The sequence below is a fragment of the Podarcis erhardii genome (assembly GCF_964252035.2).
Source record: "Podarcis erhardii genome assembly, chromosome: 6".
NCBI lineage: Eukaryota > Metazoa > Chordata > Lepidosauria > Squamata > Lacertidae > Podarcis > Podarcis erhardii.
Window position 1 is genome coordinate 57,569,566 of NC_138510.1, and position 22,851 is coordinate 57,592,416.

General features: G+C 43.0%; 1 protein-coding gene across 4 annotated transcripts; it reads left to right on the forward strand.

Moving 5' to 3' along the window:
• The first annotated feature begins 248 nt into the window (after nucleotides 1-248).
• Nucleotides 249-22,406, forward strand: PODN (podocan). Of its 4 annotated transcripts, none has more exons than XM_081866897.1 (12): nucleotides 251-393; nucleotides 1,246-1,404; nucleotides 4,234-4,502; nucleotides 5,580-5,673; nucleotides 7,964-8,028; nucleotides 10,834-10,943; nucleotides 11,937-12,093; nucleotides 12,992-13,107; nucleotides 14,572-15,229; nucleotides 19,146-19,294; nucleotides 20,120-20,334; nucleotides 21,736-22,406. In XM_081866897.1, the coding sequence occupies exons 3-11, from the start codon at nucleotides 4,239-4,241 to the stop codon at nucleotides 20,295-20,297; spliced, it is 1,791 nt and encodes a 596-aa protein (XP_081723023.1). In that variant the 5' UTR covers nucleotides 251-393; nucleotides 1,246-1,404; nucleotides 4,234-4,238; the 3' UTR covers nucleotides 20,298-20,334; nucleotides 21,736-22,406. The 4 variants fall into 4 exon arrangements, with proteins under 4 accessions (XP_081723026.1, XP_081723023.1, XP_081723024.1 ...); XM_081866898.1 differs by having other exon boundaries at nucleotides 310-393; nucleotides 1,175-1,404; XM_081866899.1 differs by lacking the exon at nucleotides 1,246-1,404 and having other exon boundaries at nucleotides 312-393.
• The last annotated feature ends 445 nt before the right edge of the window (nucleotides 22,407-22,851 follow it).

The window sequence follows — 22,851 nt, forward strand, 5'->3', positions numbered from 1 at the left end:
TTGCCCTCCAAACTCACCATACACACTGTGTGTGTGTGTGTGTGTGTGTGTGTGTGTGTGTGTGTTTTCTGATACTGTTGCATGTGTGGTCCTGAGGTCATAGAGTTCAGAATAAACCTTAGATCTGAGTCATTTTGCATCAAGCAGCCAGTTTGCTTTAGACAAATATGCACTTCCCTCACACCAGCTTTTGGGAATAGTTTAATGGTCCAGAGGTGGATCCATTCCAGTTAAAGTAAGCCAAGATTCGGGGGGGGGGGGAGGTGGAGGGAGAGGAAACAATAAGACTTTAGTCTGAGCAAATGCTCATGTGAATTGGGAAAGGAAGACTGAGGAATTTTTGATGCCCAGCAAGAACCCAAAGGGGAGTGGTTTCCTGAAGACTTCTCACAGGTATGTTAAGGTTACAAGAGGGGAAATTATTTGTAGTGCATGGTGTCTTTTAATGCATGCTGTTTCTGTGAAAGAAATTTCTTTCCCATTTAAATTTGCATGGTCTCTGGAAGTGCCGCTGTGACTGTGGCTCACAAATCATGTTACCTTACAGAGAAAACGTAGCTCTCCCATGGAAAAAATGACAATATGGAGATAGTGCTTGCTGCTGATTATGGTATCCCAAAGAAAAAGTGGCAAAAACAGGATAGGAGGGAAATGTCTCACTGAGGGGAATCCCAAGTTGCCTGAAGTCTCATATAATAAAGACCTGTCAGTATACCGAAAACCTAAAGGAAAGGGATAGGAGGAATGAATGAATGACATCTATTCCCTTTTTAAAATTCCAAAACAAAGAGAAAATATTGTGACACCTTAAAAAATAGCAAGAATATTACTTTATTCAGGCAACCCAAGTTGGGTAGCCACCAAAATGTAGAATCCAGAATTTGTCAGGCAAAAATGTCAAACAGTTCAGGAGGCAGGACTGTCGAGAAAACGCAGACTCTTTGAAACCCTTTGCTCTGTCCGCCTCATGTATAGATTTCTGCTCCCTCTCCTTTTCCTTGTTATTCCTACGAGTTGTGCTGATAAAAAGTGACTGGAAGTTTAATCTTTGTCCAAGCCACTGAATACATACAGCTATTAATTTCTCCCTCCTCTTCTGCCTCCTGCCCCCTCTTCCACTCTCTTCTCTTACATTTTCCCATATGGTGACTTTGGAAAATTCCTCTCTGCATAGGAAAGGACAGGAAATTCTCTTTGGGAGAGAGAGTTGCCTATTCCTCTCTCTCCCCCCCTCTCCCTTTCTAGTTCTGCTGATCACATCTGGAAAGGATCTGACTTGGGAAAGGGGGAAAGTGTTCGGCGCTTCGAGTGTGTAATTGACATGGCATGAGCAAGCGGAGCCTTTGGGGGGGCAACAAGAGAAACGCTTTTCTCCAGACACTCATCACTACCAGCTAAACAGAGGTGAGTTTTTGTTTTCTGCACTTTTTACTCTCTGACAATAGCATGACAACTTGGAGGGCAGAGAACAGCTTCCTCGATTTTTTGTTTTTGCCGCGGCTGCTTGAAAACTCATTATGCACACCTAAACATGCATAACCTGCTAATTGGAGAGTGTAACAGCACCTTAGAGCAAGAGAGCCACAGGCACTGTGCATGTCTAATTGCTTTTTCTGGAAAACAACCCCTGAACCTTCCAAGCGCTGCTGGGCACAGAATTCACCACCGGTGCTGCAGATATAGGGCTTTGGGAGGCAGAGATGCTATTCTGGACCTCAAAACAAAACCAGTATGTTTTGGCTTCTTAAGCAGAAGAAACTTTATACATTTCGCTTGCTGTACTTTGCTGAGACAGGCGCAGGATTTGAGCCAAACTTTGGTGGACTCTCTTCAGAGACAAAACCAAAGTGAGACAACAAACCTAGGATAAGTTTATGTAACAATTTAAAGAGGAGGGAGGAAACCCATCTTAAGGCTTTCTTCAAACTGCAAAAGAAATCAGAATAGCTTGCCGGGTTTGTCAGTCTTGCCAGCAGATGTTTTTTTATCCCAAGTGTCTTTCTTTGGTAGTGACTGCTACAAAAGCTCAAGACAGATTGATGTCAGTGGCATGGGTTCCTTCTAGCTTCATAGTGGTGTGGACCAGGCAAAACTCTGCCAGAAGGAAAATTGAATAATCTTTGTATGACTTTATACTCCAATAAAGCACACCTGTGGTCAAATGAGATGCTCCCACTTTAAAGTGAGTGCAATTGCCATCAAATACTCATCTGACACATTCAGAAATTTACAAATTTGTTGCAGCATACACAGTATGTCAGGAAGATACGCAGTAGTGGGTGTTGCAGTCCCAGAAAAGGAAGTCATTTAAGGTTTGATGATAGAAACTAGATTGTGGACAACAAACAGCTTGGATCTGGTTCGTGAAACTTAGCCAGAACAAAATCCTCCTCTCTGGGGATATTCTGCAGACAATGGTTTAACTATTTGCTCTGTCACATGCTTACTGAGTTGTTATGGGCAAAAGCCTTTCTCTCTCTCTCTGAAAATGGAGAAAACAATAAACAGGGAAGTAACATGCAATTGTTTTGGTGGCGTAGAATCACAGAATTGGAAGGTATCCTGAGGGTCCTCTAGTCCAACCCCCTGCAATGCAGGAATCTCAATTAAAGCATATGTGACAGATGGCCATCTGTTGCACATGGTTAGATAAAGTTACAAGCTGAGTTACAGCAAGCCATGAGAATCAGAAGGTTGTATGAAAGGACTTACAGAAGAGGTGGGTTTCAAGGAAGAATTGGAAGAGGCGGCACCACCCAGGTGTTGGAACTGGAGGAGCAAAGCTCGCAGGCAGCAGGGATATATTAGGAATGTCAGTGAAAAAGAAAGATAATGCAGTGGCAAGGGCAAGGAGTTTGTGCTGGATCTGGGAACAGACAGGATGTTAGTGTAACGATTTAAGGAGTTGGGGACACGTGGCCAGAGTAATGAGAGGTGTATGATTTTGGGAACGAAGTGCAGGATACAGGTGAAGGGAGCAAGGTGAGGCAATGCAAGACCAAATATAAGAATGCAGTAGCCTAGTCATGAAAGATGCAGATCAGAGTGATTGCAAAGGAACAGATAGGATGCAGTGCTGCAACAGGTGATGCAACACAACAAAAGCGAGTTTAGGGCAGCGTGACTGGTTCTGCCACACTGGGCTCTGAGCCTAGGGGGCGCTGCAGGGTGTTGCTATGATGTGGATTGAGCAGAACGGAAGGTAAGGGGGTGCGTTCCGAATTTTGGCCTTACACAGAGTATTGCTGAAATTTGAAAGACCAAAGTCTGTTGCTGCAACACGCCGTGTCTGGGGCTTGAGTATGGAGAACAAAGGCAACAGGCCTGTTCAACAGGTTGAATGGCAACACTGTCAATCGATAAGGAAAGAATACAAGGAGAAGAGAAAATGGGAAGAAATGTGAGAATTTCAGTCTTGGACATACTGAGCTTCAAATGAGGAGGGTGTCACTTGTCAAATCCTAGTGCTGCAGCTATAAGAAAAACTGCAGCTGTCAACATTTCATCTTTTGCACAGCTGCTAAGGTAAAGAAGCTTTTTTGTTTTCTTTCTGGTGACCCCACTTGGGAAAGGGAGAAAGCTAAGCATCTTCTTCTTTTGCAATCGTCCTATGTCGACCTGTGACTTAGCACCAGGTTGTGGAATCTTTTCACCCCAGCCCTGAGGTCCCCAACTTCTGATGGCATCTGCAAAGCTGAACTGAGAAAGGAGATCCAAGCAAAGCTTGAAGTCCTGCTGGGATCAGCTAGACTAGATTTCCCATTCCAAAACTCCTAAGCTCCAGAGTGTCGCCATGGTTTGGTAGCTCCTCAGTGGAAAGAATCCCAGTGGGGCTTGCATTTGGTGTCAAATTTCAAAAGCATTAAATACAAGCTCCACTTGCCAAGGGACAATCAGAAGTGCATTTTAAGACTTCTGACTGTTTCTTTGCAGGTGCAGTTGTATGTTGTCATAGATGGGGTAGGGGTGGGTGGACATGGCTTGGTGAAATGGCCTCACAGGCCAAATCAGAACCCACCGACCCCCAGGCATGATGGAGCCAATGGGCTGGAGGTCCCTTACCAGTGACGTAGCAATTAAGCCACACTTCCAAGCATTTAATCTTCAGGGTCTGGTAGTAAATGAATTTTCAGATGTCCATATTCCTTTGTGCCATTGTAGAGGTTCAAGCCTACCTTTAAAAAGAGCTGCTATTAACTGATCCCCAACTCACTGATGTTTCCTTGATTTCAGTGGAAATGTACTTAAAGTTCGGGTCCCTGTTCCCTGTGCTATGGCTCCTGGCACTTAGCTCCAGCAGGATTCAAGCTCGGAAGAATGCAGACAGCAATGAGTTCCCAGAAGATTCATCGGAACTAATCGACTCAGAACGTAATTCTTTGGCTCCAGATTGTCCTAAAAAATGCACTTGCAATCCAGAAGGAATTGTGGATTGTGGAGGGTTTTCACTGAAAGAATTTCCCATAGATGTACCAGAATTGACAAGCCACCTTTCCTTACAGGTACTGTAAAACTAAACATGGACTGCAAACTGTTTGTGGGATCGGGCCCACAGTTTTCTTGTAGCTGTTTGTAATGATGTTTGTACAATACAGGGCCTAAAGCAAAGGTATCGAGTCTGGCTAAAAGAAAAGGTATTATGAAAATATTGATTTGTGGCCTATTTATGGAAGAGTGCAGTATGAGCTAAGGCATTCTTAGCTTATTGTACTAGTCATACAGGGTGTTTCCAAATAGCCTGTTTACTGCACATTCATCCCGGTTTGTTTGCAGGGAGACGAGATGACAGCTATTTAATGAACATTCATTCTGACTTATTTGCAGGTTAGATAATGTAGCATCAAAGCAAGTGTTATCATACCTTTCCCAGTGTATTTCCCCATCACTTTTCTTATCGCAAAAAGTCCAATCTTTTGGGGAGACGGGGTTGCTGTGCAAGTCCTCCACATCCTCAATTTAACGTCATGTGAGTGTTGCTGTTGTCAGGCTGCAGGATTCAGTCTGGAAGTGCCCCCAGACACTGAGCTATATTATCAGTCAGGATGCAAAATTCTGCACAAACATACGTTGTAAAATTCAGTAATCTTCCACATCCACTATGGCCTGCATCCAAAGAACTGCACAACTTGTCTGCATGCTTAAGGAATGCTTGGGCTTACATAATAGCCACCCGCAATCCTCTTTTTGAGCTGAAGGGGGTTTTCAAAGTAGTTTGAAATAGGACATGGGTGTTTGCACTTCAAAAAGAAAATACTCATTTTTTAAAAATTCTGCGAGGGCACATCCAAGTTCTTGGGTGCCTCTAAAGCAACTCTTTGATTCTGGCCCATATGATTTGCCTGGTTCTGTCTTGTGCTCTCTCTCTGTGTGTTTGCTGCAGCACAAGCAAAAGCTTGTGCTCCAAAGCAGCTGCATCAGCAGGACAGAAGGCTGAACAGCTCCATCCCACCAGTCCATTTTAGAGAGAAGCGACCCTGCCATTCAAATCCAGGTGAAGATTCTCGGAAGCGCCCTTTCGTTTCAATGGGAAATGTTCCCATGTGCCTCGAGGTACTGATAAATCTTTTCACTTCTTTCAGAACAATCAGATAGAAGAAATCTTTCCAGAGGAGCTGGCACGTCTTTACAGGCTAGAAACACTCAACTTGCAAAATAATAGACTCACTTCCAAAGGTAAGCTGCAAAAATCTAGACTGGCCTCTTAACTCCTGATTCACTGTCTTTCATTGGACTAGGAGGAATGTTGATGCTTACCAATGACTAACACTGCATATCACCCACTAGGAGGAGTGAAATGCAATTTGATCCCCTCTTTCCTTGGCTTAAAGTAACTCTTGATAGTATTGTGAAGCCCTAATTTCCGGAACTTTATAAGTTTGGTGCTATGCACATGCATGATATGTAAAAGAGCTACGTACATACAGATATACAGAGAGAAGAGGGTGGGAAAGATAGAATGAAGGCAAACACTTTTGTGCATATTCAGAACTCAGTTATAGCTGGGGAGGAACACAGGTGGTGCTGTGGTGTAAACCACCAAGCCTCTTGCTGATTGTAAGGTCAGCAGTTCGAATCCCTGCAACGTAGTGAGCTCCCATTACTCTGTCCCTGCTCCTGCCAACCTAGCAGTTTGAAAGCATACCAGTGCGAGAAGATAAATAGGTGCTGCTGTGGCAGGAAGGTAAACGGCATTTCAATGCGCTCTGACACTCATCACGGTGACCCATTGCACCAGAAGCGATTTAGTTATGCTGGCCACATGACCTGGAAAGCTATCTGTGGACAAACGCCGGCTCCCCTGGCCTGAAAGTGGAGATGAGTGCCTCACCCCATAGTCAAATTTGACTGGACTTAACTGTCCAGGGGTTCTTTGCTTTTACCTCTACCTATAGCAGGGGATGAAGATTGAAGGGATGTGGGTCACATAGAAGAAGTGGGTTTTGAGGAGGGGTTTGAAGTGGGGAGAGAGAGAGAGAGCACGTGCAGGGACTGTGGAGTTGTTTAAGGCAGGCAGAAGGTGGTTTGGGAACTTCTGGTAAGATCTCATTGAGACAAAATGAGGCACTTGCCTCAGGCAATGGTTGTGTGTGTGTGAATTTGCATTCCCAGCCTCCCTCCCCCTCACCCACTGGCCTTGCCAGACAGCTACTGCCTGCCCACACAGCTACTCACATTTTATATAAGTAGTTCTGCAGAGCTATTCCCTGCTTTCCCCCTCTCTGCCACCACCATGGCCCCCACTTGCTCACCTCTTCCCCTCATTAACTGCTTTGCTGCTACTAATTTAGCAGTGGCAGCATTGGCCATACCTCTGCTCCCTCTCCTGTTTGTCTTACTCTGAGGAAGGGGATTATTCAGAGAAGGTGTTCTGGGCAAGATGGAGAAATCTCTATCCAAAGTTCTGATGGCGCAGGAAATCTGGGCCCTTCAGAGTGAGGCCGAGGGGAGGAAGAGCCAGAGGCAATAGCATGGCCACTGGTGCCAGCTCATTAGTGGTGGCAAAACAATTAACAAGGAAGCCAGGAAAGGAGCAGAGAGGGATGCTGGTGGAACACTTTGTGTTGCCTTTGTCTCTGGATGATTTGAAGCAGATTGACATACTTTTCAGAGGTCACATCCACACTATAGCTTAACTCTAACCGCACCCCTTCCCAAATTATGCTGCTGCAATTAAGAAATCTTGAGGAGAATCCAGGTGTGTGCTTATGTGTGTTCAAGTCTGGGACTGAAAACCAATTACCGGTAATAGTCCAAGCATATGTTTGGAAGCACCTTGTTGCTTCCTTCTACGTGAAGGAAGCAACATTCCAAAAATTCAGTTGGTGGAGAAACTTCAGGTCTACGCTCTCAGTAAAAGCCTTTTACCGGAGACCACATTTAAGAGAATAGGAGACCTTTGGTTGTCTGAGGGCAGGCATTGCCAGATAGCATGGGCTTCATGTACATGTCGGTCTTTAGAGATCCATTGAAAATGCTTCACCACAAAAAGAAAATAGTACCCTGATTATGGACACAAGTACAAATGTTAACCTACAACAGCCTACTCTGCAGACCCTTAAAGGCTAAGTCTAATCCACATATTTGGAACGACTTGTTTTTATTTTGGGATGCAAGCATGCTCACAGGTAGTTCTATGTGTCAAAGAGGGCTTTGGGCTTATATTAGGGGCGGGGGTGGGGGGAGCTGCATAGGAAGCTACATTTGAAACTGAGGGGACTTTCAAAAGCAAATTGTAATCTGGAATGACCTGCTGTTCAAAACACGAAAGAAATTCTCACTGGAAATGGTGAAACCCTTGGGTGTGGCTAAAGTATCTCTTTGGGTTCCAACTTACGTAAAGATAAAAATTAAATACGAATCTGATAATTCTAGTCATTTTTTAAAGGGAAAGAATGATGATCATAGATTAAAATCCTTTAGTTGCTCATAGGTGTACTAATTGTCAAAATATTCCTATCTGAAGGACTTCCAGAAGAAATGTTTGACCAGCTGGAGAACTTGAATTACCTGTATCTTGCCAATAATCAGGTAAGCAAATGTGGTCTTACAAGAGCTGTTGTTGGTTATGTGTGTATGGACTGGGGACCAGGAACCCTTTTCAGCCAAGAGCCACATTCCCTCATGGGGAACCATGGTGGGAGCAACAAATATTTCTTTTGCACTTATACTGTATTCACAGGATTTTACACCCACACACCCCCATCTCCACCCAGGCAAATAAGAAGAGTGATGACATTTCAAGGCCACAATCTGGGCAGGCAAGAGCACACAAGGAGTGGGTGGAGCAAAATCAATGAGGGGTATGGCATGGGGTCTGGACAGAGAGGCCCAGAGGGTCACATTTGGCCCCTGAGCTGGAGGTTCCCCACCCTTGGTTGAGATAAACACTTCACCTAGTTTTTTCATTTAGTATTGCTTGAGGAATTCATTATTTGCATGAACTGACTGATCCCAGAGAGACGAATGTGTGGATCTATGTCGCAATGCAATTCTTGGCTCGAAAAACATATAAAACTTATGAAATGCCCATTTCAGAACAAAATACATTTGGAAATGAATATTTTGTGAGAAAATATGTTGAAAAATACTTATTTAAATGCGCACGTTTTAAAGTTAGAAATGCAGATGAATTCAGAAACAAGACAGAACGGACTTGTGAAAAAGCACCTGTGAAACGGACATGAGTTGAAAGAGACTGAATAATCCCTTTCTTCGTAACTAAAGAGTAGTTTGACAGTGGCTTGCTTTTCAACTGTATTCTTTTGGCTTAGAGTGTTAGAACTTTAAAGATGCAGTAGGGACCGTGATGTGCTACAGACAGACAGCAGTAAACAGTTTCATGGTGTTCCATAGCTGTGGCCATTGAAACTTCCTTTTTCCACAGCACCGACTGTGTTGGTGTAGCAGTAGCTGATCATTGACAATCTAAGTGGTCATCGTATCAAAGGAAACTGCACTGACTCCACCAACTCTTTCAAATGAGTTTACCCTGTTGTGGGTTAGGTGCAGTATCAAACTGCTTCTCCAGTAACATCATGTCCTTTCCTCCCATTTACAGCAATTTTCCATGTAACAGTTTTGGCAGTGAACAGCTGCATAAAAGAAGAACACGAGCCAGGCTGTGACTAATATTCCAGAACGTTTCTGTCCAATTCCACCCCCCTCCCAGCTCTATGTGATAAAATGGCCATTAACCTCCCTGTTCCTGCTGCAGAAGAAAATTGTATCTGAATAATAGAAGCAACACTTTGAAGATGGTATACACATGCAAACATAGCTTGGTAGCTTTACATATTCAGAACCACGGTGAACATACTGAGAACCAGGACACTGAAGTAAACAGTGCAGTAAAGCCAAGGGCCCATACTTAGCATGAGGGCATGGATATGCTGGAGACAGGGTGCTTTCATGAGGATCATGTACTGTTATGTGCTTGGCAACTTTGACTAGAAGACCACATATAAGGCTTGACGATAATATATATACCTATGCCAAATGGAAATAAAAATCTCTGTAGCAGGAAATCTAAAATTCATCTGAGAAAATGTAACTTCTGAAACAGTATTAGAAGTGGGACCTGCAACAAAATGTTGCAGTGTGGAGTGTTTCTGGTTGGGATGCCAGGCAGCCTGCCATGCCCTTCTCCTGGATTCCATTTCTGTCCCAAAATGTCAACCAGCATTCTGTGGAAACTGAGCATATTCAGTCTTCATTGGACTGTTTGGGGTGAATCACCCTCACCTCAGGGGTCCCCCCCTTTGAAATTGCTTTTGTACTTCTGTAAACCTTGGAGCTTCACTGAGCCTGTTGATACATTTTTTTTTTGGTAGTACCGTTTTGGCTGTGAAAGCAAAACATTAAAAGTTACATAAGCTGAACGCAAAAAAAAAATAGTGGGAATATTGTACACACATTTGCAATTTGAATCTCCAGAATTTAATTTCCCAACTCATTGTTAATTTATTTATTTTTATTGGGTCTTTCCTGTTGATAATATATGTTAAAACTTAAAGCGATTCAGATCCAGTTCCCCAGCCTTGTGTTATTGGCAATGTTATTACGTAATCACCTTGTCAAATGCAGTATGGTACTAAAATCTTAAAACTAACAGGATTCATAAGTAGGAATTTTGAAAATAAACCACATTAGAAGAGCACACATTTAAATTTTCCGCAAGCAAATTTGTATTAAAAGCATATTCTCTCTGAATAATTTTATTTCTTTCACAATGTTTTTCCTCTGTTCTGTACAATGCTCAGCTTCCAACAGACACTAAATAAATATTGAATAATATATTCATAGTTTGTCCATTACAATCCAACATGCCTGCAGACAAGGTTACAGCTCACAAAGTAAAACCCGTGTCTTTCAAAGATAGCGTGAGAAGAAGTACCCTTCAGAAATTTGATGAAAACTCAGAGGGGGAGCCTGTCATATACTCTTGTTTTCTCATGAGATTTTTCCAGGAAAGGTCACTGAACTATTTCTTGAAAGGATTATAAACGTAGCATAACATTTATTTACTCCCTGAATCCACTATTTCCCCCCAATATTAACAAAACAAAATATGTCTCAATACAAACAAAACTCCTTCCAGGGATGCTGAAACAAAAAATTAACTGTTTCCTACAGTGTTTACTTATATTTGTGAGGAAGACAGAAATCCTCACTGCTGTGAGGGAGCTCCACTTTTCGGAGCTTGACCTTGTTAGGTTTCCTCATTGAAACAAATAGCCTGATAATCTTTTGTTGCAAAACTGGCAATGGTGGCGGTTTGAAGCCTTGTGTCTCAGACCACAATATCCACTTCTGGCACCATATTTTGTTTTCCAGCTCACGGCGGCTCCGAAATGCCTCCCGAGGACCTTGATCAGTGCTGATTTTGCAGCCAATAATCTCACTAAGATTTATGAGCTCACATTCGGACAGAAGCCAAACCTGAGGTAAACAGAGGGGTTAAGAGGCAACTGTAAGAGGAAGAATGTCACACTGCTTCTGTGGCAGATGGGGGAAGCAATTGTTTAGTAAAAACCACTTGCGGCCTACAAATTGTAGCCGGAGGAAGAGAATTGTTTATCTTTGAAGACAAATTAATTCTGGTGGCTTCTGCTGGATGTCGTTTGCATGCAAATAGCAATTGTGCTGGAAAGTGTCTCAGAATACTGTAACAGAAATTCAGCTCATTGGTTTTGTGGTCGGTTTGTTCAGGAGTAGAGGTTCCCAACATCACCCCTCAAAGATTTGCTAGCGAATACTTCATAAACAAGAATAAGGAAGACTACATAGATCAGGTATGCGGCCCAGCATTTGCTGGACTGTAGCACACATCATGCCTGATCATTGGCCATGCTGGCTGAGGCTGATGGGTACAACAACATTTGGAGGACCACATTTTCTCTATCTAGTAATGAACTCTGATACAGAATTCTCCTCCACAATTTATAGTTGAGGTTACCTTCTGTTTAGGGAGTTTGGTGGGGGGGCGGGTAAAGCTTTCTATTGGGACTGCGGCAGGAATAAAAAAACTAGGTGAGTTTCAGAGGTTCAGTCTTATGTAGTCTTTAAGGTTCAGGATCTGAAGGAATAAAACTAGTGGATCATAATGAAAAGCAACGAGTGGCTCCTTAGGAGGCCTCAGGGCTCTCAGTACTCCAGCAACCAGGGCGGGTTAGTAGCCCCACATCCAAAAGGATGTCAATAGGTAGCAGTCATCAGCCTGTATTTAAGGCAAGGGCAGGAAACATGACCTGGGGGCTCAGCCCAGCCCCCCTAGGTTTCCCATCTGCACCCTCACAATTGATCGCAAGGCTCAACAAGGTGAGGAGGAGCTCCTGATCAACAGTTTTTAGAGGTCATTTTCAGAAAATTTTATGAAACAAAACCAAGTAGCTATATCTGTACTTATTCCCAACTTAGTCTATTTCCCTTTCCGGTAGGTCAGTGTACCTTCACAACAATAAACTGGAAGATGCTGGGTTACCAGAAAGCATGTTCAATGGTTCTGATAATGTGGAGGTCTTGATCATGTCCAGCAATTTCTTAAAATACGTTCCAAAGAATTTACCATCAGCACTGTATAAACTACATCTAAAGGTAAAATGACAATTCTATTACAGTAGTTCTTCTCCTTGGGGATGGGATTGTGTTTCTTTACATAGCAGGAACTCACACTTTGTAAATCTGATTCCTTTGAAATCATCACATGTCTATCTAGCTGTCGGTCTGTTTTTCTGTCTATCATGTTTGTGGGTTGTGCTCTCTGCCCAAGAGTATCTGAGGTATTCTGTGGCTAGGAGTGCTTATGCCCAGTGTAGGCTTGTTTGCCGGCTATAGCCATTCCTGGACTGGCATAGCCTGGCCTCAGCTGTGCACAATCTAGTGACCTGCTTTGACTACTTTATGCACTTTACATGGGGCTACCCTTGAAGGCTGTCTAGAGGCTGCAGCTAGTAGCTGTCAGCTAGCGTAGAATGCAGTTGCTATGCTGGAAAGTGGGGTACTTCAATGGGACCATGTGACACAGGTCCTGAAAGCACTGTACTGGCCAAATTCAAGGGGTCAGTACTAGCATATAAATCTTCATCATCATCATCATCAACTTCCACAAATTGCTTGGGACCCAAGTAGCTAAAATAGCACCTTTCCCAATACCAACCACCTCAGACCCTACAACTGGCAGAGAAGGCCTTGCTGGTAGTACCACCACTAGAGGCTGCCCAGTTGACGCTGACCTGTAACAGGGCCTTTTCAGTGGTGGTTCCCCGGTTGTGGAATGCCCTCCCTAGTGAGGTGCATCTGTCTCCATCATTATTAATTTTCAGAAGGAATTTGAAAACATTTCTATTTATCCAGGCATTTGTTAGCTGCAGAAAACTGTTTTTGGCAACTCTAATATCACTGTACCACCTCAGAGATGCCCACCCTGTACTTTGAGGACTATGATGTTAGGATGAACAAACTCATAATCTACTTCCTGTGTTTCTTATGGCAGAACAACAAATTGGAGAAGATTCCTAAAGGAGCGTTTAGTGAGCTTTCAGGACTTCGAGAGCTGTATTTGCAGAACAACAAACTGACAAATGAGGGCATGGACAATGAAACCTTTTGGTGAGCCTGTTGATTTTCTTTAGTGGATGTCAGCCACATGTTGCCTTACAGCTATTCTACTTTGTTAATAATTTGTCAACACATTAAGAACAATTACAACACATCCAATCTCCTATAAGCTGTGTTTTTTTGTGATATTATGGAGTACTGCCACCTCTTCTTTCTTTGCTGCCCAAGGCATCCATTTTGTGCTGGCATGCACAACGTTATTATCAATATATGATCACTGACACTTTTTTTAAAATACCCAAAACAGGGCTGCATATGAGAATAACTTTCCCTCTATTTTTGTTAGACACCGCAATTGAATTGACTCAGAAATCGATTAAGTTATCTCTGAAAACAACTGTTCATTTTCTGAGCCAATGCAAAGCTTGGAAAATAATCCCACACTCTATGCTTCCAAGCACCCAGAATCAAACTCTGATTTTGTTTCCTAGTTTAGAGTTGACGATTAAATCACAGTTTCCTGACTGGGATATAAAGGGAAACTATGGCTTAATGACTATGGAGCCAGTGTGGTGTAGTGGTTAAGGGCGGTAGTCTCCTAATCTGGGGAACCGGGTTCGCGTCTCCGCTCCTCCACATGCAGCTGCTGGGTGACCTTGGGCCAGTCACACTTCTGTGAAGTCTCTCAGCCCCACTCACCTCACAGAGTGTTTGTTGTGGGGGAGGAAGGGAAAGGAGAATGTTAGCCGCTTTGAGACTCCTTAAAGGGAGTGAAAGGCGGGATATCAAATCCAAACTCTTCTTCTTCTTCTTCTTCTTCATTAGATCATGAGAGTAGTTAGAGGAGGGAGCATAAATGTTTTTGCAGAACACTTAAGTTCAAATGAAAAGCTACTAAGTTGTTAGGTTAGGCTATAAAGTGGAAGTGGGTCTAGTTTTATCATTAAATGGAACATGTGGAAGATATGAGCAAAACTCACCTCCCCCCCTTGCCTCCCCCTCTCCATGTTCTAGCTGCTTGAAGATTTTTTTCATAGCTGTCTCACTTCCAGTATTGGAACAGTAATGGGTGTGACAAATTTAAGCAGCGATGTAAGGTAGGATCCTTGGTGCGACAATGATTTGCAAGCTCAGTGGGTAGGAAATATAGAGCAAGAGGCTCAATAGATTTATACAAAGGGTAGGGATCATGTTTGTACCCCAGATCAGGAGTAGCCAAAGTGATATTCTCCAGATGTTGTTGGATTACAACGCCCATCATTCCCGACTGTTGGCCATGCTATCTGGGGCTGATGGAACCCAACAATTGGCTAATCTTGCTTCTGATATTGTTAGACCCCATCTTACATCAACCCCAGCAAGCTTGCCTAAAACTAAAAGGTCAAGGATGGTGAGAGATGGAGCCCAGCAACAGCTGGAAGGGCACAAGTTTCTCACCCCACTTTATAGATTTCAATTCATTTTTTAAAAAAATGTTTAACTAAGAACATTCATTTCACCCCTTTTTCTTCCAAGGAAACTTTCGAGCCTTGAGTACCTGGATTTGTCCAGCAATAACCTTTCCCAGATCCCAAGTGGCTTACCTCGAAACATCGTCCTTCTCCACCTAGAGAAGAATGCAATTAAGTCAATAGGCAGGGATGTCTTGACCCAGATCAAGAACCTGGAATACCTTCTGCTTCACAATAACAAGTTGAAGGCCCGGGGGATCCACCCTCAGGCTTTCCATGGCCTGAAGAAGTTACACACAGTCCACTTGTACAACAACCAGCTGGAAAAGATCCCCAGTGGGCTGCCCAGACGGGTTAAAACTCTTATGATTCTTCACAACCAGATATCGGAAATTAACAGAAATGATTTTGCTACCACTTATTTTATGGAGGAGCTAAACCTTAGTTACAATAAGATCACCAGCTCACAAATTCATCGAGAGGCTTTCCGTAAGCTGAGGCTACTGAAATCTTTGGATCTTTCAGGCAATAATCTCCATACCATGCCTTACGGCTTCCCGAAGAACCTGCTAAGCCTGAAACTGAAAGTGAACGAGATCAGCTCTATTCCCAGGCGCACGTTATCTGGGATGTCAAAGCTGCAGGAGCTGTATTTGAGCAACAACAAATTGAAAGTCGGTTCAATATACAGTGGGTCGTGGCAGGATCTCACCAGTCTCAAGGTACAAGCATATCACTGATATTGTGCGACTCTTTCATTTAGACATAAACACAGAAAAAAGTCATTACATCAGCAAAGAAATCCAGCTTCCGTAATTGAAATAGATTTTGCAAACAGAAGGAATTATGCAAGTATACTTAGTATGAAAAGAAAAGGAAGTAGAATGTTGTGTTATTTCACCACAGAATATGGAAGCTTGGGGCAAGATCTAAGGGCAGTACATAAAGGAAAAGGGGGGGGCATAGGTGTGTTGAGAAGCAAAAAAAATGGGTGGCAAGAATTATAAAGAGACAAACAGTTGGTGTTGTACAATAGCATTTCAAAGAGAGATTTTCAAGGCCTCCAGTTTGTTTTATGAGACTAGCAATTATATGATTAACAGTACATGCAAATGAGTTTTCAAGTGTAATAATTTAAATTTGAAATTGGTTTGAGGTAATGGACTTCATTTGCAGAAGTACACAGTTTTCAGCTAAGATTGTGAATCTCTGGATCAGAGTGAACACTGTGTGTAAAACTCAAGGAAATGGAAGCAGGGAACTGGGAAATATTTATCTCCTCTGATCTGAAGATTGGTCCAAATGGGCTAGTTACAGATGTAAGAGATTCTACCAGGATGGCATAGTATTGGTGCAGAAAAGCTATATGTTTTGGAAGTTGGTTTTCAGATGGGATGTTGGAGAATTCCATCAGAAATCCCCACAGTTTGCATGTTCATTTGAGGTTAGAAACAGAAATCACGTAAGTGAATATGAGCAGTGTTCAGTGTCATTGGGTTTTTCTGTACACAAATGTTACGTACATAATTACATTATTTGCTGTATAGTGTTTGTCATTTACCTTCCAATGAAATGCATTTAAATTAATTATGTAATTAATTTCCTAAGTTTTGGCCACAGCAGATAGTGAGACAAATAATAACATAGAGTTTAGTGAAAGCTGAAGTGTAGTGCAAAGGAAACAGTGCTGACTGCAATGAACCCAGGATGGGACAGAAGTCACTGCCTCCTTACATCTCTACTTTTCACTCAGATGACAAGCCTGTAGAGCTGTTTCCAGATATGAAAAGAAGAAAAATATCAGAAGTTTTCTCAGGAAAAGGTGTCTTCAGAGATATTTAAGCTCAGTTCTAGAACCTACTGGTTTCCTGAGACAGGATGGTCAATGGAAGACTCCAGCATCTGCACAGATTTCTTATGTTGCTCTTCCATAAAAATCTATTGAGAAGGTCCTACTGGCATAAAGTTTAGAGAACCAGAGTTATATGAAAATATATTCTTGGTGGCTGCGTCGCAGCCATTAAACTCTCCCCAGATTCTGAACCTGAGCTTTTTGGGGGAAGCATTGTCTGTAACTTTGGTTAAAACGGTAGAGAGGAGGGCATATGTTAAAATGGCTCACACGCTAGGCTCTGTAGTTCATTAAAACACACACACACACAACTTTGTGGTCTTGCAATCTATATTAAAAAGTTAGTGGTTATTGAAGATGCAGATTATTACACTGCCCCACCCCCACCCCTGCCAGATGAGGCATGTGAGAAACAGTAAGTTAATGAATGTGGGTTTAGGTGTCAACCATGGGTTTTATTGTTATTTATTTTGCCTTTTAAACAACTCTGCTTTTCTTGGCTCCAGTTGGGACCAAAAAGCAAAAGTGCCCAAGTGGCATATTTAGCCAGAAACTGGCTGAACTAGTTTTTCATAGAAAGATGTTTTTGCGTGATTTCCAGCTCTGTTTCTCCAAAGCCAAATATATTGAGTAATCTTTGTGTGAGAGCTTGAACTTCTGGCTGCTTCTCCAGTCTGCTGATTCCAGTCTGGAATGTTCTTCAGCAAGGCAGAATCCTTTAATTATATAAATTTAATATTTAGCTCAGTTTCTTTTGAGTAAGGCCCTGTAGGAATTGGGGGAAATTGGGGGGAATTGGAGCACTGCTTTTTGCAGAGCTTTGCTTTGCCTATACCCATAGGATTTGGAGGGGGGGGGAATTGTTTGTTTAATAAATTTCTGAGAAGACAGACAATGACACCGTTTAAAGAATGAGGCTTGTTCTAAGAACAGGAGCAATTTAAGCCCCCAAAGATCTGCTCACTCGACACTTTCCCAGACTGAGGGTGGATTTTTCATGATCACAATCATTTAACATCACCAGTCCTGAAAAAAACCAGCCTGGGAGGAATTCAGCATTGCTCTATGTGTAAATCATTATGTCAGCGCAAACATTTCAGCTTGCTAGGTGGAATTAGCTCCCCATGGGCTGTTCCTTTTTTCTTATTAATATATACATAAACACAGACACACACATTGGATATTCATTTAATTCCTGATGTTCATCATAAATTTTATATTAACTTGAACCTTGCATAGCCTATGATGTAAGTTAATTGGAGTTGAATTACCATACGATGTTAATCAATGAGGCAGAAGTTAAAGTGAATACACATTTCAGCTGTACCCACTTAGCAGATAGTTAAGATCAAACTTTGACGGTGGTGGTAGCTGGCTAAAAATATAAGAAAAGATGTAATAATGTTAACAATAGTCTAAAAATAAAAATACATCTGATATTGAGACAATTTGCAGGAAGTCACTGAAAGCAAGACCACTTCACAAAGATAGAAAGTAAGCAAACTCTGGGCTGGTTGAGTCCTCAGCCCACTTGTAGCACATTTCGCCACCATCTCTACACCTCACAGAGCTGCAATTCCTTTCCCTCCTCCCCACCTTAGCAAACTACAGTTCCCAGGATTCTTTAGGGGAAGTCATGGACTTTAAATATATGGTGTATATGCAGACTTAGACTTACTTGCAAGTAAACAAGTGTTTTCTTCTACAATAACATTTGTTTCTCTGTAAAAATGCTACATGCAAGTATGTGAATTGTGCTCTTCATGAACGACTTCACTGGCCCAGGCTGGAGAGGTTACTGTGAGACAGTTCACTCAGGAGGTTAGTACAGTGGTACCTCGGGTTAAGAACTTAATTCGTTCCGGAGGTCCGTTCTTAACCTGAAACTGTTCTTAACCTGAAGCACCACTTTAGCTAATGGGACCTCCTGCTGCTGCCGCGCCACCAGAGCACGATTTCTGTTCTCATCCTGAAGCAAAGTTCTTAACCTGAGGTACTATTTCTGGGTTAGTGGAGTCTGTAACCTGAAGCGTCTGTAACCTGAAGCGTCTGTAACCTGACGTACTACTGTATCTGTGTTTGGAGAATATTCAAGTTTTTGCCTGGGGAAAAGCCCTCCAAGTCCACAGTAGGAGCAATCAAACTTCAAATGCATAGTTTGAAGTCACAAGTCACTAGGCCATTCTCTTCCCCGTGTCCTAATCACGTGTCCAGAATTCTGAGAATTCTCAGAATTCTGAGCATCAAATGCCAAACCCTGTTGTGTGTGCTGCAGATTCAACAGCAGCTGCAGCTGTTACTGTTCAGCCTGCCAGGCTGTCAGAACAAAGCTACAGGAAATGGGCCAAGAGGAAGAAAGCTGATGCAGAGGCAACCAAGGAGGGAAGCTGGGACCGCTGCTCACTTGTTGCTATGGCCACATTTCAATACAAATGTCCAACATTAGGTGGGCCAAAAGGAAGGGTAATTGACTAGGATGAGAGACTTCCCTAGGAATAGGGGAGAAATCCATTTCAGTTCACACTTAAAGGCGACCTTACCTCATTTGTGCTTTCCAAAACAATACACACAATGCTTGTTTTGCATGGGGGTTACGTTCCAGACCCTGTGCGTGTTGGCAGAACCTGCATAAAGAGTTCCACCAGTTGTACCCTTGCTTACACAAATTTCAAGTGCCTAGGTACTCAACATTTTTGTACAGTATAATTAATCTAGCCCATTTCAAAGCAAACTGATTTCCATTAATTACTTTCAACTAATGTTGTGCTCTCTGTTTTTCCTTTCAGATATTAGACATAGCTGGCAATCAGTTGACTTCTATTCCATCTGATTTGCCAGAATCTCTAGAGTATCTGTACCTCCAGAACAACAAGATTACCACAGTGCCAGAGGATGCCTTTGAATCCACACCCAACATAAAGGGAATTTATCTCAGGTTTGTAGTCCAGAAGAAAGGTTCCCCTGCCTGACCGAGATGCATCCAGTCAAGGGCAAGGCTGAGAAAACTCTTCTTTGGAACACCTAAAGTGTTTAGACAGGCCTGGTGGGATTTGTTGCATGTTAAATTGAACAACGGCATACCACCCACTCAGTGTTGTATCTAAAATTATCATTAAGAGTCTCCTCTGTTTTATAAGCGGTACCTATTTATCTACTTGCACTTTGACGTGCTTTCGAACTGCTAGATTGGCAGGAGCAGGGACCGAACAATGGGAGCTCACCCCATCGCAGGGATTCAAACCGCCGACCTTCTGATCAGCAAGCCCTAGGCTCTGTGGCTTAACCCACAGTGCCACCCACGTCCCTAATCATGTTCTGCAGCAACTGGTATCCAGATGCATTCTGAATCATGACTAGTCAACCAAGTTGGGAGCCATCACTAAACTTTGTGAAAGTGAGTTCCATCATTTAGCTATGCAGTATGTGAGGAAATACTTCATTTTGTCTGTCTAGGAGACTAGATGGATTGTCCAGAAGGTGGATTGGGATCTACTGGTGGATCTTTGGGTTAATAACAGTTTGATTATGATGGAACAACCTCCCCCCTCACTCCTCCTGCATGTGTTCTCCTGGTGGTTCTCCTGACGTCCCCACAGCTGATTGAGGGGACTTGGGGGTGAGGAGAATTGTACAAACAGGAGCACTTGCACTGGCTCCGGCTAGTGGGACTACTTAGTTGAATCCAGCCCCTGGAGAGAGCCCTATTTGCAACCCTGGGGTTAAGTTCCAACACCAGAAACTCTCTCTTTTTATCTTCAAGGTTTAACAAGATTGCATTCAGTGCAGTAAAAGAAAGCACATTCCAGAGGCTGAAACATCTACAGGTGTTGGACATAGAAGGAAACTTTGAATTCAGCGACCCTTTGAAGAATAGGGACCATTCGGAGGAGGAAATGGAAGAGGAGGAGGAAGAGGAAGAACAAGAGGTCGAGGAATAATGAAGATAAACTTCGATTGAACCAAGTGTATCACATGGTAGAAAATTACTTTCCTAGTAACGCTTTCCTAGTTATACTGTCTCTTTACACAACCTGCTTTTCTATGGCACCCCCAGCCTGTACACAAAATAATATTTGTGACCCAATTCTGTTAGTGGTTGGGTTGAGAGATAAATATATATGTAGGTGCATGAATGTGTGCTGGTACAATGACAGAAGTGGATACATCACCAGGTGACCAAGTGTTGCATAGGGATAGCAATATGTGCCCCAGCAGTAATGCCTAATCCCTTGTGGCTTTCTGGAATGGCACAGTTAACTCACACATGGTGCTTGTATGTTTGCTGTAGTTACATCAGTTTTCATTCCTGATCCTGTAGCTCAGGTGTACTTTCAGTTCATAACCACTGTGGGATAGCATTATTCCTATATGAGTGTGTCCTGGGAGCATAGAAAACAGCCTCTCTGTGGCTGTCTCTATGTACTGGCCATACTTGCAACAGCACTTAAAGAGGTATTTCTGTGGCTGCTGTGCAGCATAAAATGTAAGAAGCTGTGGTCTCCTGAATCAAATGAACCTTTGGTCCATCTAGCTCAGTGCTGTCTACACTGATTGGCAGCAGCTCTCCAGTATTTTTGAAGGGAGTTTCTCTGGCATATAGCTGGAGATGTCAGGAATTAAACCTGAGCCTTTGGGCATGCAAGTGCTCTACCACTAAGCTATAGTCCTTTCCCAGTTTTTAATACTTCTTTTTTCCAAAGGCCTGTAAAAGCCCGAGTCTGGGGATTATTTGGAAGACTTGTTTTTATTCAAGCTTTTATTTTAAATGAGATTCTTAAGTCCTTTGCTTCTGATTTCCTTGTTACTAACCACCTTGGATGTCTGGATAAAGGTAAGGGTAAAGGAACCCCTGACCATTAGGTCCTGTCGTGGCCGACTCTGGGGTTGCGGCGCTCATCTCGCTTTATGGAGCCGGTGTACAGCTTCTGGGTCATGTGGCCAGCATGACTAAGCTGCTTCTGGCGAGCCAGAGCAGCGCACTGAAACACCGTTTACCTTCCCGCTGGAGCAGTACCTATTTATCTACTTGCACTTTGATGGGCTTTTGAACTGCTAGGTTGGCAGGAGCAGGGACCGAGCGACGGGAGCTCACCCCGTCGTGGGGATTTGAACCGCCAACCTTCTGATCAGCAAGTCCTAGGCTCTGTGGTTTAACCCACAGCGCCACTCGTGTCCCAGATAACTGGATAGAGCAGGCTTTATAAAATCTAAACGACTACATTTCTGCCTTGAGTTCTGATTCTTTGCTTAAGTTCTTGACTGCATTTTGAAAGGTAGCTGCCAGCGTTACGAAGTGGGATAAAAATAAATGAATAATGAGCTGGGATGAACATGCAACAAATACATGATTAAAATTTTGATTCTCATGTTTTTCAGGAACTCCATCAGCAAAGCGGCATGCATCCCTGTGTTTATGTATCTATATATATCTGTATCTCCATAGATATACAGAGAGCAAACAGTGCAATGAATTTCATGCAGGCGGTTGGCTCATGTGCTTGGCCAGGCCAGCTGAAGAGAGTCTGCTCATGTTGGGGGGAGACCCCCAAGTGCCACCCCATGTCTTATACTTCATCTTGTCCAAGTACTTTCTGGATCATCAGGGATTCTGGGGGAATTTTCAAAAGCTGGCTTTTGTTCCCCTTCTTTCACTTCTCTCACAGTTTTCCTATGCAAATGAAAGTGAAACTCTTTAAAGCAAGTTCCCTCAAGCAGTGTTTCTGTGTCACTGCATTTCAATGAACCACTGCACTCAGTGATGGGAGAAGGGAGAGCATCCCGTGTGGTTTTGTTTTGTAGAACAACCTGAAGCATCTCAGAACCATCAGATGGCAATAAGACTGACTTACCACACTGGACATTTCTGTCCCCTTTTTTGGTTCAGTTCAGTATGTATATTTGGATTAAGAAAGAAATCCTATTACGGCTGGATCCCATATATAATTTATCCCCATTCCCAAAGCCTGCAATATGCATCCACCTTTATGAAGGTTTAAAATATCAAATTATTATGTTTTGTGAAAATTAAAATATATTTTTGCCTTTGAGAGATTTGTTCCTTTGTGTGTGTGGGTGCTGGGTGGTTGCTAATATCCCTTGGACAAAGGAAATTATATGGACATGAAGGAAATCAGCCCTGAGTGCTCACAGATTGTGAAGCTGAGGCTCCAGTACTTTGGCCACCTCATGAGAAGAGAAGACTCCCTGGAGAAGACCCTGATGTTGGGAAAGATGGAGGGCACAAGGAGAAGGGGCGACAGAGGACGAGATGGTTGGATAGTGTTTTCGAGGTTACCAGCATGAGTCTGACCAAACTGCGGGAGGCAGTGGGGGACAGGAGTGCCTGGCGTTCTCTGGTCCATGGGGTCACGAAGAGTCGGACACGACTAAGCGACTAAACAACAACAAATAAAGTTGGTCCATCTAACCAACTTTATTGGTCTTCAGTTAGTGGGTTGGGACCTACCACTGGATTACAGTCTGGCCTAAGGC

Coding starts and splice junctions, on each gene's coding strand:
- PODN (XM_081866897.1), top strand. CDS start 4,239: ATGTACTTAAAGTTCGGGTCCCTGTTCCCTGTGCTATGGCTCCTGGCA. Junction 10,944..11,936: donor GGACAGAAGCCAAACCTGAG/GTAAACAGAGGG, acceptor CCTTTCCGGTAG/GTCAGTGTACCTTCACAACA. Junction 19,295..20,119: donor ATAAAGGGAATTTATCTCAG/GTTTGTAGTCCA, acceptor TTTATCTTCAAG/GTTTAACAAGATTGCATTCA.